At 43.9% G+C, this 19744-nt stretch overlaps 1 protein-coding gene across 1 annotated transcript in view; it reads right to left on the reverse strand.

Annotated features, from left to right (window-relative positions):
- Positions 1-19744, reverse strand: part of Dnah9 (dynein axonemal heavy chain 9) — a 346197-nt gene that overhangs the window by 189528 nt on the left and 136925 nt on the right. Inside the window, exons 32-37 of the mRNA XM_059270927.1 lie at positions 18074-18284; positions 13400-13527; positions 11704-11812; positions 9910-10057; positions 5258-5432; positions 92-265 (exon numbers count right to left, since the gene is read on the reverse strand). Coding sequence (XP_059126910.1) covers positions 92-265; positions 5258-5432; positions 9910-10057; positions 11704-11812; positions 13400-13527; positions 18074-18284 — 945 coding nt within the window. The remainder of the gene's footprint in view (positions 1-91; positions 266-5257; positions 5433-9909; positions 10058-11703; positions 11813-13399; positions 13528-18073; positions 18285-19744) is intronic.

Consider the following 19744-nt stretch of genomic DNA (forward strand, 5'->3'; position numbering starts at 1 on the left):
CTACAAGGTCAAATACTTGATACCAACCAGGGTCGCTTCTGAGCACCCTCATGGGTGCCATGTCCTTGGTTGGTTGTTTAGTCCCACTTACCTGCAAAGGCATCTCAGGGTCAAATTCAAACTGGGGGATGAGCTTGACCCAGGGCTCAAATTTCTTGGTCTCCGGGTCGATGTAGTAGTCAAAGACAGTTCCTTGGGAAGGAAACTTGACTGTTTTGAACTCAGTCAGCCACCATTTGCTGAACTCTGCCCGGTAGTCTACAAGCTGCAAAGACAAGGCTGGTCAGATCACAGATCCTCCAGAGCCCAAGGGACCCAGGCAGGTAACCCTGGAATTGACAGAAGTCGAGGCAAGGACACAAAGAGCTCCCGCCTACATATGTCTCTAGGATGGAGCAGCTCCCAGGAATGACAGAGCATTGGCCCTGTCAAGGACCAGAAGGCAGGGGATGCCCTGGGACAGATGTTGCCCTCTGGAAGTTTCTAGGGTTAAGATGTGTCCTAGCATTCATATGATGGAAAGTTAATGTCCAAAGTCATATGTAAAGGTACTTGAAGGTGGGGCCTTCATGGAAAAGGGAATTAGGATGAAACGAGGTCACATGACAGGGCCTCCATGATGGAGTTCAGAGAAGAGAGATTTAAGCTAGCACATTTTCTTTGACACCCATGGAATTCTCTCTGTTGTGATACATCAGGAAAGCAGGTGCAGTGCCAGACTCCCAGAAGTCAAGCCTCTCCAACCAAGAGCTAAATGAATTTCTATTCTTTATAGATGTCCTAGCATGTGATACAAAGGAAATGGAGTAAGATAACAACATACAGCATCCTGGCTTGCCAGTGTGGCTACAACATTGCTGCTGGAATACATCACAGTTGCCCAAAAGCAAAGAGGGCTGAGGGAGGGAGGATATGAGGATGCAGAAGGGAGTAGGGTCCTTGACCACCAGAAGAGCAAGTGTGGACTAAGACCTCCCAAAGAGACAAAGAAACCAGCTCCCACCCTCCCAGGCATCTGAAACTGAGCAATTTCATGACATAAATGAAGGTTGACAGCAAGGGACACAGTGCAGTGGAGCAAGAAGAGCCACAGAGGCTAGTCACATCCTCCTAGGTCTCACTTTCATCATCTAAAGAGGAAGGTTCTAGAAAAGACTTCTAAAGCTTCCTTCCAGACCTAGTATAACATCCTGAAACAGCAGAGGAGACACAGCCCATTGGCCCTTCTGACAGAAATAACAGACTGTGTGTATAATTTCCATGCCTTAATATAAAGCACAAATCCCTTAGGGATAGAGTGGAACACCTGATGTACTCCATTGTGTTCAAGTTGAAACACGGCGACTCTGCAGTACAGCAAAACCACACTGCAAACACCCAGACATAGGAAATATCATAGAGACAACAGACTGGCCATTGTAGGAGATATCCAGGGAGGACAGGGCAGAGATAGCATTCCAAGACTAGATGGGTGGTGGAGCTGGTGCAGAGGAATGAATCAGGATCCTGAGGGAGACAGGGGCACTTCTCATTTTACTGTCTTCTGGCAAATAGGATAAAATTCTTTTGTTTGAAAATGAGGATGGAGGTTGACCTGGTGGCACACACATGTAATCCCAGGAATCCAGAAACTGAGGCAGGTGGACTAAGAGTTTAGGGCCAACCTGGGCTAGATTGTGGGACCTGTCTCAAAACAACAAAAACACAAACAGAAAGCCAAAATAGAAAACTGAAACAAGAACAAGAAAAGAGAATTGACAGAAACATGGACAGGCTTCTGTGTGGTTCTGATTATGATCTCAAGTCAGAATAAGGGAATGTTGTCTTTTTTTTTCCTCTAATTTTAATCCCAGAGAAAATCCCCATTTTAACCCATGGATGAAGTCCTTAGAGACCTCAAGTTGAGGCTACCTTTAGAAAGAACACATCTGTCCATCCTCTCCTCATCTCAATTAATCCTTGATCTACCTGGTTCGTTCTTGTGCAGGCTGGGTCACACTAATCTGTCCCCTTGCCACCCCATAATCTGGCAATTGATCTCAGCTTCCACTCTGACTGAAGACAAGATGACCCCTGCTGACTGAGCCATTGGTCGGCCCCCTTTGTATTCAGCTCTGTGGGGTTTTTTGGAGAAATGTATTTTAGTGAAATCTAGTCTCCCATGGCTTCAAATTCCATTATAGCCATGCCCTTTAACCTAGACAACATTAAAATGTTACTGGCATCCCATTATAGAGTTTGGGACCTGATTTCACCACATTCAATCTTCACAATGCTCTGAATCATCCTAGCTGTTTAGAATGATCCCCATTTTGTATATGTAAGCCCCCACACCAGTCTTGCGTTCTCTCTACCATGTCTCTGTGGGAGATCACTTTCTGTGATTGTTGAAAAGTATTCACCAGGACTGTGTTGATTTTTTTTTTTTAATTGGACCTTACACACAGGCATAGGCTCCATTTTTGTTTAGTGTGTGGCCTTATTGACAGGTTTTTAAGTGAGGCACCATTGGTGGTGCTGATGCAAATATCTGGCCAAATTCTTACTCTCTAATTTACAGCACTCTCTTTGGTGTTTGGCTTTAATGTAGGTTGTGTGGGACTGCAGGCATTCCCTGCTGCTAAAAGCTTTCTCCTGTGTCTCTCCCTGTAAGCCAGCATGGCTGCGCATAGTTCCAAGAGCTTAAGACACCTAGGAAGGGTGCTTTTTTCCAGGGTTTTAGAAAGAGTGGAGTGGATTTAAACATCTCTATGTAAACTGGAAAATTGATCACGTGTCTTCATTCTGACACCCCACTGCTAATGTGGGTGAGGAGCCCAGGAGTGGCTAGCTGACATCTCAGCAGCTGGAAGGCCAGAGACTGCATTTGATGGAAGCATTAGCCTCTGCATTTGGGGATGTTTGTGCCTTCCAGCCAAATGTCATCCGTCCTGCACACTCTGCCTCTGAGGGGGACTGTCGGTGCAATAGCAGTTCAACAGCAGTCTGAAGAGCAGCTCCTGTAGACTACAGAGCAGACATAGAACTTCCTAGATGTCCGAGAGCCTGCACATCTTTCCTTTTCCACCTTCAAGGCATCTTAGTCTGGGCTGGGATCAGGGAATGGGGAGCCCTTGAGCAGCGTGCAGTGATGGATGGGTGCTAGAATAAGGGTGTGTGCACCCTGTGAAGGAGCAAAGCATTTAGTCCCCTGCTCTCACCCCTTGCCTTTTCAGATTCTTCAGATATGGCTTTGTCCTGCAGGGCTGAAAACAAGAGCTCTAGATGGCTTAGAAGATGGGTTAGTTGGTCAAGTGCTTGCCACACAAGATTGAAGACCCGAGTTCAAACTCCCACACCCATGTAAAAATTGAACACAGCAGGGCATGGCTATAATCCCGGGGCTGGGGGTCTCTAGGGCATACTGGCCAGCTAGTCTAGGTTAGTCAATGAGCCCCAGGTCACAGTAAGAGACTGTCGTCAAAATACAGTTGTAGAGCAATTGAGGAAGATATGTGACACTGATTTCTGACCTCCACATGTATGTACTCACATGTGCATGTACACACACACACACACATACACACACACATACACACACACACAGTGAGAGAGAGAGAGAGAGAGAGAGAGAGAGAGAGAGAGAGAGAGAGAGAAAGAGAGAGAGCGAGAGAGCGCTAGCCCCACAGTCAACCCAGACCAGAAGGAGTAAATAATAATTCTGTAACAATCACAGCTTGTCTGGCTTCCTGTTGTGAGATAGCACCAGATATTTCTGTCTAGCTGAATATTTAGGTTAGGAGAATATTGCTAACAAACATGTATGTATGCCAGCATTATTCTCAGTACCTTCCACGTATCTGCATTGGGTGATTTAGAACAATATCCTCGTCAACAACCCAGGCGCTGTCAGCATCCTCTGGACACACAGGGGGGAGGAAGGAAGACAAAGGCTGAATTTCTAACTCACAGTTTCCCAGGTAATATTGACAGTTACAATTTAAATCCTGTCAATGTTCTCTCTTTTCCTTTCCCATTTCCCTTCCTTCTTCTTTCTTTTCGTTTTCTTTCTTTTCTCAGTGGTTAATTTTGAACCTTTTTATTGATACATAAAGCTGCACCTATTCAATGTATACAGTGTAGTATAAGTATACACTTGTGAGGTCATCGCCATAATCAGTGCATAAACCTACCCAAATGCATCCCAATTTCCTGTATTACTCCACTTTCTATTATTATTGCCGTGTTTTGGGATAAACACACCAGAACATACAATCTCTTTATGAAAATATGTTTACAGGGAGATATTAAATGAAATAAGCCAGGCACAGAGGGACTAATTCCACATATAATATAATGAATGCAAAATAGTCAAACTCATAGAAGCAGAGGGTGGAATAATAATAGCCAGAGACTATGAGGAACAGAAAGTAGTTCATCTCGGTCAATTGTTTCATTCATACCAAGTAGGTAAGTCTAAGATGAACAAATCTATACAGAATTGTACCTATAGTTAAAAACACTTTTATGTGGATTTAAACAATTACTCACATAGTCTGTGTTCTTGACATCTTTCTAACATTGTATGGTAAATAGACTCAGTTATAAAACACTGGTTTATATAATTTTGAATATGTTATGTCTAGATAAAGTATACTAAAGTAAAGAGAGGGGGTGTAAATATAGGAAGAGTATATAAATTAAGTATATAAATATAAATTAAGGAATCCAGTGCCAGGATCTTCTGAGTCAACATCTCTATCCCTGACATGCATGAGGCTATAGGGGTAAACACCTGGTGATAATCACTACTTGGTTTGCCACTCACAATTAACATTTGACCTGGCCCTCTCTGTGTTTAAGGAATATAGAGACACCCTGGTGAACTCCGCCTTGCTTCAGAGTAAATAGCACTTGCTTCTGAAGAGCTCTAGAAGGCTGAAAATACTCCTCTCACTCAGGTTTCTACAGTACAGCACCCTCCCACCCCTCTCTATCAAACATAGTCACCTGGCAGAGTATCACAACATACCCCAGTACTTGTCTAAGCCCCAACACTGCACAGCATTCCATGAAAGCAGAGATGTGCTCCCCAGCTCAGAAAGCAACAGCCCCAAACACTGTGAGGCCCTTGCCAGGGGGTCTGTGCCTTTAGTGGAGCAGTGTGTGGGGAAACCGCCCTGATGTAATGTTCAATAGCCTACCTTGGGGGTCTGGGGAGGTGCAGTTTTTACTGCTGTACACTTCAACATGGTGTTGATCTCAGCATGTCACTTACCTGATCTTGGACCATGGCACCACCAAAAGCCCAGATGGCAGCAAACACAAAATAGAGTTCATACAATTCCTTGGGGCAGTCTGCAGGGATGTCCTCCTTGGTCAGGAGGCACTCAAGGAGGTAGCACAGCATCTGGACCATGCTCTGCTCTGGGACTGGAATCATCTTCTTAAATCTGCGGGGCAGGGGAAGGAGAGAGAGAGAGAGAGAGAGAGAGAGAGAGAGAGAGAGAGAGAGAGAGAGATTCTAAGACTCCATAAATATTCTATTCTTGTGGTGCAACTGCAAAGCCATGGAAGCCCATTGGTTTCAAGGACTTGTGGTTTGTCACGTTCTTTGGGAGCACAGAGGACTATGGTGCTATGTAGGTCTTCACTATCTGTAGCGACTCTTGGGTCAGTTTCCTTTAAAGAATGGGAGCTCAGAGCTTTTAGAGAGAAGGTTCCTTGTCTGACCTGTCCACTGATAACCTCTTTTCCTTTCTTCATCTCTGTTTATATTGAAATTTTCTCCACAGCATTTGGGGAATTCAGGAGGTGGGACAAAATGAGCTGGTGTTCAGGTTTTCACCCATCTGGCAATTTCTTCAAAGCCTAAAGAGAAGCTAAATGCTGGGGATATAGCTTAGTCGTAGAGCACTTGCCTGGTGTACACAAGGTACTGGGTCAACCTCCAGCACCACATGTGCATGTACACACACACACACACACACACACACACACACACACACACACACATGCTCATACAGTCACATACTCCCCGACACTTTTATCCCTCCATCCATATGGATGGTATACATCATAACCATACAACCACTCCTCATCACATCCTGCCGTGGAATGTGATCTTCCTAGGCTATGGGAGGCAGAGTCTCTGTCAGTTAGTGTTATCAGATAAGCAGCACTATCAATGGCCACCTTAAAAGTCATTTACCTCCCTTGGGCCTATATGCTGCTCAGCATCCACTCTTTCCAATGTTGTTTGTTTGCAGCTGTTTCTAATCTGTCTGCAGTCCTTACAACAACATGAGCGTGTGGTCTAACAGTAGACATTACTTCTGCGAAGTCTAATGAGCCATCCATCATTTGCTCAATACTCACTTGTGACAGCATAATAAAATGGAATTATCTCTAGCTTCATATTGGATGAGGCACCAAAATAAGTCATGCCAGCTGGCCTTCCACTTCAAAATGAGGGTCCAAACAACCCAGGTAGGACCATCTTGCAACTCAGACCTCTCAACTTCTTAGTAATATTGAGGACCAAAGTGGGATTGCAATGAGAACCTTGGTGTACAGCAAACACCCCATCTTCCACAGGAAATTGAGGGTTTGTCTTTAGGAAAAAAACAGGAGACTGGCTTCAGTTGGATTGCTCTGAGCTGGGAAGAGTGGTGTCTGGGAAATTCAAAGGGCTTGTGGATCTGAGATCAGAGTGTAGAGAGGTTTCTAGCTGTGGTATCCTGAGCTCCAGTTTGTCAAAGGAAGGGAGAGAAAGGGGTTTTCTGGAATCCATTGTGCATATAGGGTTGTTTGCAGACTAAGGGATCACCTTGCAGGATTTGGTGTGACCAGTAGCACACTCACCAGTGGATGAAGGAATGGGACACATATTTTTAAACAAATGTAGATGGGAGATGCTAGCTATGAGGAGGGGCACAAGGAGCTCCCATATCTCCCAAAGGAAGGAGCTAGATTTAGATAGTAGCCATGCATGCGCAGGTCCAGCCAAGTGACATTTCCCTCTCCCTTTCTCTTTGCACTGCCTTCTTTCATCTCTGAGGGACGAGAAGATAGTTCTGAGGATGGGAAAGAAGAGGTGAAGAACACTGCCCGTCCTCCCGTCCTCACTGTGGGACAGAGCTTCTGGGCCAGAAGTCTCCACTATAAATAAGGTTTGTTTCTTTAAATTCTCAGTGCACTGAGTGTGTGTGTGTGTGTGTGTGTGTGTGTGTGTGTGTGTGAGAGAGAGAGAGAGAGAGAGAGAGAGAGAGAGAGAGAGAGAGAGAGAGAGAGTAGAAGTGAACAGATAGATATTTATTACCAAATAATGACCAGAAACTTTGTAAACATTGACTCAGATCTTTTGTAAATGTTGCTTGTTCAAGACAGTCATCTTGCTATGTAACTCCATATTATACTCTCCCACCACATCTTCCACAGTTCCATGATTCCACACATGTGCCACCATGCATATCCCATACTTAGATCTTACCCAGGGCCAGGAGATGAAACAGCCCCCACAAAAGAGTTTTGAAGGTACAATAAAGTTGCTTTATAATTATGCTTTGTTAAGTGAATGATACTAAAACCCTTAATACATGAGATCCAAGATGGCCAGCAACTCACAGGCACATTCTGCTAGACTCTTCAGGGGATAAACTGGGAGCAGTTAGACAACAGCTCAGAGATGGGCAGCATTCTTCAAATACCTATAGTTTTAATAGCAAGTGAACCATGGGACTTGAAAAAGCAGGGGACAAAGCTCAGTGTTCTTCCCAGAGGGATCTTCTCCCTTTAGGGACCTTTTCTTCCCCTAGTAAGAGAGAGTGCCAACAGCAGGCAGCAGTAGCCACAGTGTAAGGCAGAGAGCCTTGGGAAGTCTGTACTGTACTTTTAGAAACAGATGTTTTAGAGAGCTGGAAAATGCGATGGGGGTAGGAGGCAGACCAAAGTGTGCTGCAATGGCAGAAAGCAGAGACATGCTGGGAAAAGCCTCCCTTCTTAGACTATAGGGGAACACGAAAACCATCTTACAAAGACTCCTGCTGAGTTGGTGGGTAGGTGGTACAAGATCATCTGCAAACCATGCTCTTGAGAAGCTCAGAGCAAGTGCCATGGGACTATATACTGACACCTGGTGTGGTGGTATTGTGTTCCCCAAAATACTGTGCACCCTAATAAACTTATCTGGGGTCAGAAACAGAACAGCCACAATGTTAAACATGAAGATAGGCAGTGGTAGCACATGCCTTTAATCCTAGCATTCCAGAGGCAGAAATCCATCTGTTCAAGGATACAGCCAAGCATGGTGACTCATGCCTTTAATCCCAGAAAGTGAGGCTTTAATCCCAGAGAGTGGTGGTAGAAAGCAGAAAGGTATGAAAGGCATGAGGACCAGAAACTAGAAGCATTTGGCCTGGTTAAGCATTTGGCTGGTTAAACTTTCAGGCTTTGGAGCAGCACAGTTCAGCTGAGATTCATTCTGGATGAGGACTCAGAGGCTTCCAGTCTGAGGAAACAGGACCAGCTGAGGAATTGGCAAGGTGAGATAGCTGTGGCTTGTTCTGCATCTGATCTACCAGCATTCACCCCAATAACTGGCCTCAGGTTTGATTTTATTAATAAAACTCTTTAAGATTCATGGTACAACCTGGTCTAGAGTACTTCTAGACCGCTGGGAAGAAGCTTTGAGTCAGAGCCTTACACAGTAGTCAGTGAAGTGGAAACCTGGTTAGAGCCAGAGTTTGTAGGGGAACAAGTGGGGTGGCCAACACTAGGAAGGACTGCCTGGGGAAGGGCCAATGTTACAACCAGGTTCCTGAAGCTTACCCAGAGGTCTGGCCAGCACCTGTGGCCTGACCTTGCAAAGAACCACTCGGGGGTGTGTCAGGCATCTTGGAGCCTGGGGAGGAATACTGAAGGACTTGAGATTAGTACCCACAAAGTATGACATATTATATTCATGCTCTCTCCCCAGCCAGGCCTCCCTTTGCATCAATTTCCCCCTTTGCTTTATACCCAATGCCAACTTTGTATGAGGTCATGCCAGAAGATGATGCCAGAAAAAGCTTTGACAAAATCAAAAATGTTTTCATAATAAAAGCTCTGTATCTTGAGTGTCTCTAACAACAATGTGTTAGTGGCTTGGTCTCCATTTTAATGCAACTGGGAGGGAGTGGAACCTTTAAGAGGATGGGTGTAATGAGGTTTTTATTTTACAGGGGATGTGAATTTGCAAAGATATGGCAATCTGATTGTTTTCTTCTTTCTTTTGCTTCCCCTATGTGAGCTGAGTGGTTTGGCTCTGCCACACGCCCCTCCCATGAGTCTCTACAGACACCCTCAAAACAGAGTCATCTGATCATGGACTACAGCTGCAGATCTAGAGCCAAGATGAATCTTCTTCTTTAAGAATGAATTATCTAGGGCACCTCTCTTTTGCAGGGATGGAAACCTAACACAGGTGGTCAGAATAAATGAGCTCACTGAATCTAGCGTTGGCAGGACTGGTCAACTGACAGATCACATTTGATCCCATGTTATTACAGTCAGGAAGAGGAAGTAGGTCTCATGTGCTTGAACAGTATGTCTTTCACCCCTGGGCCAGTTGGAGGGACAGTTGCCTGCTCGGCAAACCTGACCTGATGGGAGCTATAGCCTCCTGTCAGACAGCCGCCTCCTTCAGACATAACCGTGCGGCTCCTAGGAAAAGTACTTTAAAACTTCCTCCCGTCTTCCTCATCTCCACTCCTGTCTGGACTGACAACAGGCATCATATGGCCATGCTACTGTGTGTACCCCTCTGCCAACTGCTGTGTCTAGAGACCTCTCATTTTGAGAACAGGACAGAACATCAGCAGGGCTTCAATTATGAGCCAGCAGGCTCTTGATGGCTGCACTGATGTACTTTCTTCCTGTTCCTTGGCCTACCTGGTTCTGAGGGTGTCCAAGCAGGTAGGAAGGTATTTGTCAAACAAGATGGTCAGGTTGGCTCTCTCAGTCTGGACCTCCCTCTGGTCAATCCAGCTGCTCACTGGAGGGTTCCACCCCAGGTCTGCAGGGTTGATGTATAGGATCCCTGAGTGTACAGGGAATATGGTTAAGTGAGTATTAACCATGCATGTCAGTAGATTCTTCACCCCAGGAAGTCAGCTTCTCAGTTGAAAAGTGTGTAGAAGACTAGACACAGAACTGGGTCCTCACCTAGGTCAGAGAGGCACATTGATTTGGTTCTGAAGGCCAATGTCAAGAAATGGATGAAGAGAGAAAATAATGTTGGAAAGGAACCCAGGGTCAAGTCTAGATAGGAAGAAAGCAAGCTGGGATTGAACCATAATGGCTGTCAGCATGTGGGAATGTACAGTGAATGAAATGGAGGTCCCCTAAGAATATGTCCATGTCTTAATTGCTGGACACTCTCAATTTGGCATTATTTAACAAAAGCCTTTCTGGATATAACTGAGTTAAATACCTTGAGATGAGAGTGTCATGAATTATCTAGATGGGACATTTGCCAATGTCATATATATTTATATACGGAGAAGGAGGGAGGGAGGGAGGGAGAGAGGGAGAGAGAGAGAGAGAGAGAGAGAGAGAGAGAGAGAGAGAGAGAGAGAGAGAGAGAAAGAGAGACAGAGAGACAGAGACAGAGAGAGGAGAGAGAGAGAGAGAGAGATAGAGAGAGAGAGAGAGAGTTAATAAATCTACATGAAGAAGGTAGAGACTGGAGTGACAAGTTCATAGGCCAAGGGCTGCCTGAGCTCCGAGATACAATGGTGATGTTCCCAAGAGCCTTTGGAGGGAGCACAGCCTTGCTAGTCTTAATTTTGGACGTCTGACTTTTGGAAACATGGACAATACAATTTTGCTGTTTCAAAGGCTACCAAGTGTATGTAACTTGTTAGACCTGCCACAGCCAGCCTAGAAAATGAACAGAGAGGGGAGACAGGCAGCTCTCCAGCTCTGTGTCCACCAACCTCAGCATGACCATTTAGAGAAAACCTGCTCTTATGTCTGAGGTTACAACAGTTCTCTTTGTTATTTGTTTATTTTTATATTAGTTCATGAAAGCTTTGAGTAGTGAGTTAGTGAGATACCAACAATATATAAAGCATCATACATGTAATGTACACTCCTTGTTTGTTTGGGATATGTGAATCCATCTGTGAAACCATCACCATGGTGGAGATCACCAGTATGCCCATCACATCAAAGAGTTCTATGGTTCTCACACTCTGTTCTGTTTTTCAGTAAGGAAGATCCTAGAACCACGGCAGCATCCTGCCTTCAGTTTGATCATCTCATCAGAAAGGCACCTTTTGTTCAATAGTCTCTGCTAACAAATTGATCAGGTGGAGACAGAGGGAAGGTAAGATCATATTGCCACTGGCCACCAAGAGTTAATGAGAAGTGGTGATGCTTGCTTGTCTCCACTGACAAGGAGGCTAGACCTGGCCTGAATATCGCAGTGGAAGTTGTCCAGGTCAAGGACTGTTCCCCTTTCCACACACACAGCATTTCTGAAGGTACAAAGTCATGTGGCCTGGGCCTTATGGTGCCTCTTTGCCCTTGTGGGTGTAGTTTAAGGGCTGAGAACTTGGCCAGAGTTTTGAAGGATCAGGTTCATAGTTCTGTCTCAAGCTTCCTTCAGCACATGCCAAAGCAAAAATGATTTTATAAGCACCTGCCTCAACAGAGCCACTTGACTTGAAGGGTTGGCCGTACCTGCTCTGGAGACAGTTGCTGGCGTGGCTGTGCGCAGGTGGCTGATCTCGAAAAGGAGCCTCATTGTGGGGTTAAGGGGAATCCTCTCATTGCTTGCTAGGGTCAGTACCTGGAAAGCACAGGAGGGACAGTCACTTAGGATGGAGCTGTAATGCTGTCATGGCTTGAAGGTGAAATGCTCCCACAGGCTCATAGGAACACTTTGTCCTCATCTGGTAGTGCTGTTGGGAGGTTATAGAATCCTTGGGACTTGGGATCTGCCTGGCAGAGGTGGGTCATGGATGGCAGGCCGGTGAAGGTGACAGCAGGGTGCTGTTTCCAGTCCTGGGCTCTATATCCCATGAGCCAAGATATGAAGACCCCTCCCCATGTGTTTGTTCTTGGTGTGTCTTCCCACCATGATGAAACTGATGGAAGTCAGCCCTTTCTCCCGTAAGTTTCTTCTGTCAGGGATTTCTTCACAGTGAAAAGAAAAGGTAGATGATACAGACGCATTGATAGGATCTTGTCACCTGGGGATGTGGATATGCTATACTTTGAGAATGTTCCCCAAACAACATAAGAATCTTTTAGATGTGCTGGGGTCCTGAGACCTCCACCCCCGTAAATGGATTAATGCTGAACACAAAAGGGCTTGAGTCCGAGTTCCACCTTTTGCCCCCTGATCTTGAACTTCTAGCCTCTGGAACTGTGAACCAAAAAAACATCTTTTCCAGTATCCAGTGTTTTGGCACTGTAGCACAAAATATGTGCTACACCACTCCTCCATATCCCTCAGGTCTTATTATGTAGCCCAGGCTGGCTGCAAACTCATGTAGCCCAAAGTGCCCTTGAATTCAAAATCCTCCTGCTTCCACCTCTTGAGTGCTGGGTTGACAAGTATGTGCCACCACACCCACGTATTTCCTACATCCTTTCTCTTTATTCCTTTGCACCCCCCCCCCCAAACTCTCAACTTTGCATCTCAGTGAGTCTGGAAAAAAGTTATTTAAACACTCAAATCGATGTTGATAATTTGAATGAACCAGACCACACTGGAACAAATAAAACTATAAAAAGAAAGGGACTTCTGGTGTTACATTTCTGCTCTTCCTTCTAAGTGGCCCCACTGGGAAACTATGCATTTATTCTAATGATTCTGTGACTGCTGGAGCCATTTGAACATTTCCAATCTGGACATGGTTTCTAAACAAGTTTAGAAGCAGTTACCAGCGTAACAACCGTTTTGCTGCGATGCCGTTAGTTTTCACTGTAAGAAATAACATACACTCTTTGGGGATAGGCATTTATCATCCTGGAGGGTGGGTGACAGACTCAGAATGTTTCTGATATTTAGTTTCCTTATTTATTAAAGGGAAATGAATTATAAAAAAGATGTGAATGGATAACTAAGATTCTTCTCAGCTCTAAATATTAAATGAATCCACAGACAGGAGATTCTGAAAAACATGAAAACAACACCGAAAGTAGGGTGGGCAATGGAAGGGCCTCTCAAGTAGGTCAGAGTGAGGACAGGTAATTTCTAGGGTGTCTCACTGAAGACACTAGTGATGGCTGCTTACCCTGGGCTGGCCATCACCTGGAATCAGGATTTCCAGGTGTGCTGTCACAATGGAAATTTGGCTTATCAGATGAACATTGTATAGGGTCCTCACCCAGATGAACATGGATTACATGGGGTCCTCCACCATGATACCTTGTTATCATCCATGACAGTGTTGAGAGACTCAATCCACATCGGGTCTATGTCTCCATCCAATAAGATCCACTTGGGCCCATCATGGGAGATGTTGGCAAGCTCCCTCATGATGGAAGAGAACAGTCCTGAAATGAATCACAGACGGCTTCTTTTCAGCACTGGCCCTCTTTTTCTTTACACAGCCTCCCCCTGCATTGGCTACAACAACACTCATGGGGTGCAAACAGATGAGACCGGGCCGACCCAGCTTTGGATCTTGCTCTACCTGGAACCTGACACATGTATCTGAGGCACCTTCCTTCTGTGGACCAGACTAACAACAGAACATCAGGAAGAACAAAACATTAGCAGCAGTTCTTGGCAGTTCAGATTATTAAGTGACAAAGGACCCAGGCAATCTTTTCAGCAAAGGACTGCATCACAAGAGAATTACACCAAGGTCTTTGAGGTGAAGTCTCCATACTTTGTGATTGCAGCCTTAGCAAACCTTGTTTATGATAGGCGTTGTGAGACAATCCCTTCCATTCTTACTGTGGTCACCTCAGAATCTATACATTAATTTGGGTAGGATTGATTTTTTTATATTAAACTCTCATACTAAATAACAGAGTCTATCTTAAAAAAAGTTATTCAGATATTGTTTTATGCCAACAATAAAATTATATAGTGTTTTTTTTTGTTTTTTTTTTTTTTTTTTTTTTTTTTTTTTGAGACAGGGTTTCTCTGTGTAGCTTTGCGCCTTTCCTGGGACTCACTTGGTAGCCCAGGCTGGCCTCGAACTCACAGAGATCCACCTGGCTCTGCCTCCCGAGTGCTGGGATTAAAGGCGTGTGCCACCACCGCCCGGCTATAAAATTATATGGTTTTTAAAACATATTTCATTGGCCAAAATAGTCCTGAATATTTCATAGGTTTTGCTGTTCATTTGAATGGGGTTTTCTCCTTTGTGTTTTCACTTTTTGCAGGCTATTGCTAGTAGAGAGAAAGGTTACTAAGTTATATATTTTATGTTTAATTATTTTAAATAAATTGTCTTAATAACTCCAGTGATTTTTTTTTCAATAAAGTCTTCTGGATTTTTCTTACTGTAAGGTTGCAGAATTAAGAAACCCCCCTCATTTTTTTCTCCAATTTATACTATATGTTTTGTTTTCCTCGCCTTACTGCATTCTCTGAGCCAACAGAGCAGGGCTGAATAATAATGTTGACAAGTGACTTCCCTGACTCATCCTGCTTCTCAAGGAGAGGTTTATGCATATCCCACAGAGAGGGTTGACTTCCTTTGGGCTTTTGGTGTGGTCTTCATCGTAGGGGGGTTTCCCATCTGATCCCATTTCACCTAGAACTTTCTAGAAGTGGCTACTGAACTTTTAGTCTGTATTTATCAATCAATTTATTTTCTCTTCTAGTTTGCCAACGCTTTTTGCTTTATAATGAATTGTTTTATAAGAACAATTGACTGGCCTGTATACTCCGAGAGGACATTATATCCGATAAAACTCAACTATTCTTTTGAGATGGCTAGAGTCTAGTTACTGTTATTTGATTTAGAATTTTTGCATCCATAGCAATAAGATAGTGGTTTTCTTTGATTCCACATAAAAGCTGGTTATCAAAATTATTCTGGATCTACAAAATGATTCCTGAGTGGCTTTTTATGGTTTGAAATCATTTCTTTTTGTTCTTCTACCTCCTTTACATTTTCATTTTCACATTTCCTCAGGTTCCTTGCTTGCTATGGAGGGAATATTTCTAGTTTACATTTTGTTAGGTGTCATCAGTTTCATCAATTTCAGATACTGTGTCATCTGCTCAAACAGTCTCTTTAAATCTTATTTCTACTGCTCCGTTACCATTTTCTTAAAAGTTATTTGAGCATGTTCATACATGTGCAGATGTGTGTGCAGGAGCATGTTCATATATGGGCAGATATGTGTGGAGGAGCATGTTCATATATGTACAGATGTGTGTGGAGAACACAGGGTAACCTTAGATGCTCCTTTTAGGTGCTATCCACTTTTCTTTGAGACCAAGTCTCTCCCCAGCCTGTAGCTCATTAAGTAAGCTAGGTAAAGTAACTAGCAGAGGCCCAGGGATCTCTCCTCCTCCCCAGCATTAGGATTACAAGCATGAGTCAGTGTCTGACATTTTTATGTGGATTCTAAGGATGTATCTCAGGGCCCCTTGCTCACTTTGATGACTGAACTATTTCTTCAGACCTGTTCTTTCTCTTTGTGAAAACACACACACACACACACACACACACACACACACACACACACACACACCTTCTTTTTACACATGCACACGCATAGTATATACTGTTTCCCCCACCAAGAATGCTCACAATGAACTTATTGATCTTTACATAGAACCAATATTGAGCATCATCTTTTCTATGTTTGTTTCTGTTGGTTGGTTTGTTTCCTTCTGACTAATTTCAGACTTTATTAGTTTCACCTCCCTCAGGGATAGTTTAATTGCTCAATATGGATAACAACTTCCTCTATTTCCAGTTTACTTTTTTGATAGAGTTTAATGTCCTTCTAGGCTTTGGATCTGCAGATTCAAAAGATTCTACAGACTGTGTGAAACATCCTGTTTATTGGTTCTTCCATGGCTTTCACTTCGATTTTCCTTCTGATACAGAGAACATTCCTGATTTTCAAGTAAGAGATTGTTTGGAGTTATTTTCTTGCTAGTTAATTCTAATTCTGTCACTTTATCAGAGGATGTGGCCTATAAAATGAGACCTTGGGTTTCAATATACCTTTCTCTGAAGCCAACTGAATTTTAAACTTTTGAAACTAGACCATGAACCAAACAAGAAAGGAATATTTGCTATTTGTGGAATGCAAAGTTGAATAATTATGTATCATTTTGAATTCAATGATGTATCTGAGAATTCTGTGTGTACACTTCCTTTTCTCTCTATTGGAACCTTATGATTTTGAAAAAGTGTATAGAAGAATAGCCCACTACATCTTTAGCAAATTCTAAAAATTTCTAAAAGGCTATATTTCATTTGCTTTAAAATTGTGCTGTTTAGTGAATACAAATTCTTGATTACTATATTCTCTCTGCCAGTTTCCCCAAACATAATGTGTAAATTTAATATAGTTTTAATTAAGATTATAGCAAAGTTTAAAATGTTCAATTATAATATCAAGCTCAAATTTAATATGGGAAAATAAAGTGCCTGAGAGTATCCCAGAAAGTTACAGCCAGGCAGTGGTGGTGCATGCCTTTAATCCCAGCACTCATGAGGCAGAGGCAGGAGGATCTCTGAGTTCAAGGCCAGCCTGATCTACAGAGTGAGTTCTAGGACAGCCAGGGCTACACAGAGAAACCCTGTCTCAAAAAACAAAACAAAACAAAAGTACTTAAGAATTAGGGTCGATGTGCCTCGTTAGATTGTAAACTATGCTTCAAAACAGCTGTGACTGACACAGAATGAAACTAGTTTAGGAACAGGGAATATGAGAGTGGAACAGACTGGAAACCCTGGAGTCAGAGCTCAGTGTGCATGGGTTCAATACCCGGCAAGCTGGTGTTTAGGCTCAGATGGAAAGAATGGGTTATTTAATAAATGGTACTGGCATAATCAATTGCCCATCTGGAAGGAAATAAAGCTGACTTTTCTACACTACCTCATACTAAGCCACCAAATAAATTCCAGATGGGTTAAAAAATGTTAATGTAAAATAATCCTTATTGAACAAATTTATGATCCTATAGCTGCAGCTGAAAATTAGACAGAGTTATAAATGAACAGGAATCCCAGCTGCTGAAAGAGCGAGACACACATTATTTCCTTTGGAAAAAAATGCATGGTAAGATGCAGCATGAAGTTCTATAGATACATGATAGGAGACAGCATTAGCAACACAACACACATAGCATGTCACGAATAGAGCTGCCTTTGTGGCTTATGGATGCATATATGAACTCTTATACACTGATACAAAATAACAAAGGGAAACCAAACACAAGAGGCAGAGCGCTAACAGAGGAAAGTACTACTGACAGGGAAATGAAAGTCAGAGATGCAGCTCAGTAACCTGTTCTGGACCTCTGATTGAAACTCTTAGAGGAGATCAGACCGTTTGGCTCTGAGGAAGTCAGACACTGAGCCATTAGGAGAGTCTGACATTTCCTCACCTAGACCACAGGGCTTGTGGGTTTGGGGTCCTCTGCATTGTATGGAAGGCAACATGAACCTACAAACCCTTCTAGGGTGGAGAGGTCATCCCCTGCATCACCAGGGACCAGGTCCAGACTCCAGTGCACAGCAGGCACCCTCTCCATCACTGCTAGGGGATGCTGGCTGGTGCCATACTTTAAGAATGAGTCATGAACTTCCCTTCCTTACATATCCCTTGAGTCCATGCAAGGCAATGCAGCCACTCTGGGTTGTGCCATATACCTTACCTACTTTAAGGACCTTTATGAAAGGGGGCTAGGAGAGTTCTCGGTGGGAGAGACATTTGCAAAGCTAGGGTTCTCCTCTCAGCCCAAAGTGGCTTCTTCCTTTCCGATGCTCCTCTAATCTTCTTTGGTGTCCTGTCCCCAGCTCAGTATCCTCTCCTTTCCAGCTTACCCTTTGACCTTTGAGCCTGACAGGGGCACTATGGATAGAAAAGACTTTGTCTTAGAGACTCTCATTCTTACCATCCTTCCATTCTCGAGTGGCCGGATTGATGATGCCGAAGAGTTCATCATTTGTGACAGCTTTGGGGTTGAGGTCAGTCCACACCGGGCGACGTTTCATGACCTGATAGGTCTTGTGTAAAGACCTCAGTACCTGTGACTTGCCAGTGCCAGCGCCACCCACCACGAACACGGAGTGCCTCACGGCTAGGAGCTCTTCCAGCTGGACCACCTGGGAGGAGGAAAAACAGCTGGAGGGACAGGTTGTCGTGCACATCCACCTGCTCTTTGGTGAGCAAGGCTGGTGTGTGAAGTGAGGGCTGAAGTCAAAAACGGACAGTATTTATCACAAACATGGTGGGATCTAAAATGCAGGAGCATCACAGTTCACTTATTCACATGTCCCTCTTTCACCCAAGTAGGCATCATTGGCCGACTTAGTTCTAAGAAGGTACCAGGTAGGAGGGTATTCCAATATGCTTCCATAATCTGATAGGGAAGAAAGTCTTGTTGGGAAATCACAGTACGAGCTGATAATGCTATAACACATGTATTTACAAGATGCTGTGGGAATCACTGATCTTGAAGACAACAAGAATAAGAAAAGCTTTCCAGAGAAAGGGGCCTTTGAAACAGATCTCCACAGGTGAACAGGAGTTTGTCGAGAATATGCACAGGAGGGATATTTTGGGGAAATGGAGGCAGGAGGATGACAGCTTAAATGAAGGTTTGTAGTATGATGGAATGTGATGTGGTTGGCTGGGTGGTTTGGGGGAGGATGGAGTCAGAAAACTTCGTGGAGACAGTGGTTGCATCAAACTACTGTGCAGCCAGTTAGACACTAAATTAAGGCCCCAAACAACAAACAGGCTTGTAGGTAATCAAGCTATTGTCATCCTTCTGCCCCTTAAGTAGCTACTTATAGCTTTGGAGATGAAGTCTAAGTCAGACTGGCTTAAAGTCCCTTTGGCAATCTGGCCAAACTAGACACCTCTCATATCTCATCCCTCAATGTGCACATTTCCCACAATGACATGCAGCTCCTTTCTGATGCTGGTTTCCATCTTTTTGCCTTCTCTTACAAGGTACCCTTCCTGTATCCCAGCTCTTGACAGTATTGCTACTTTTCTGTCTTACTATTTGATTGCTGGCTCACTAAAGGACACCAAGGCTTTAAAGGGGTGGGGCCTAGTGAGTGACTCTTAGGTCACTTGGGGACATGCTATCAGAAGGACTAGGGTTTCTTATGAGACTCTGTTTCTTATGTGACAAGTGTTGAAAGGAGACTCCTGCATGTGCCCACTCAGCTCTCCCTGGCTTGGTATTGAGATGTTGTTTGCTTGCTTCAGAACACACTTCCGCCATTGCTACCCACCATGCTGGCCTTCATCAGGCCTGAGACAATGTAGGTGTTATGCCCTTGATCTTTGAAGTCCCTGAGTCAACTGTACTACTTCTACCACCCAGCTGGAAAACTTCCTTTCTTTGCTCCCGACCCTTGAAACTCCATCAGGATGCATCTCTGACTGACCCTGCAATGTTCACTCTCCTCAGTGCTGAGTTCTTCTAGGCTGGACACATCACTTCTCAGATGTAGGATGTTTCCCCCCAAAGAAGCTCTGTCTAAGGGTATCCCAATCCCACAATCCCCTCTAGTCTGCTGGATCTGATACTTCTGCTGTATTTTCAGAA

The sequence above is a fragment of the Peromyscus eremicus genome, chromosome 8a (assembly GCF_949786415.1).
Source record: "Peromyscus eremicus chromosome 8a, PerEre_H2_v1, whole genome shotgun sequence".
Taxonomy (NCBI): domain Eukaryota; kingdom Metazoa; phylum Chordata; class Mammalia; order Rodentia; family Cricetidae; genus Peromyscus; species Peromyscus eremicus.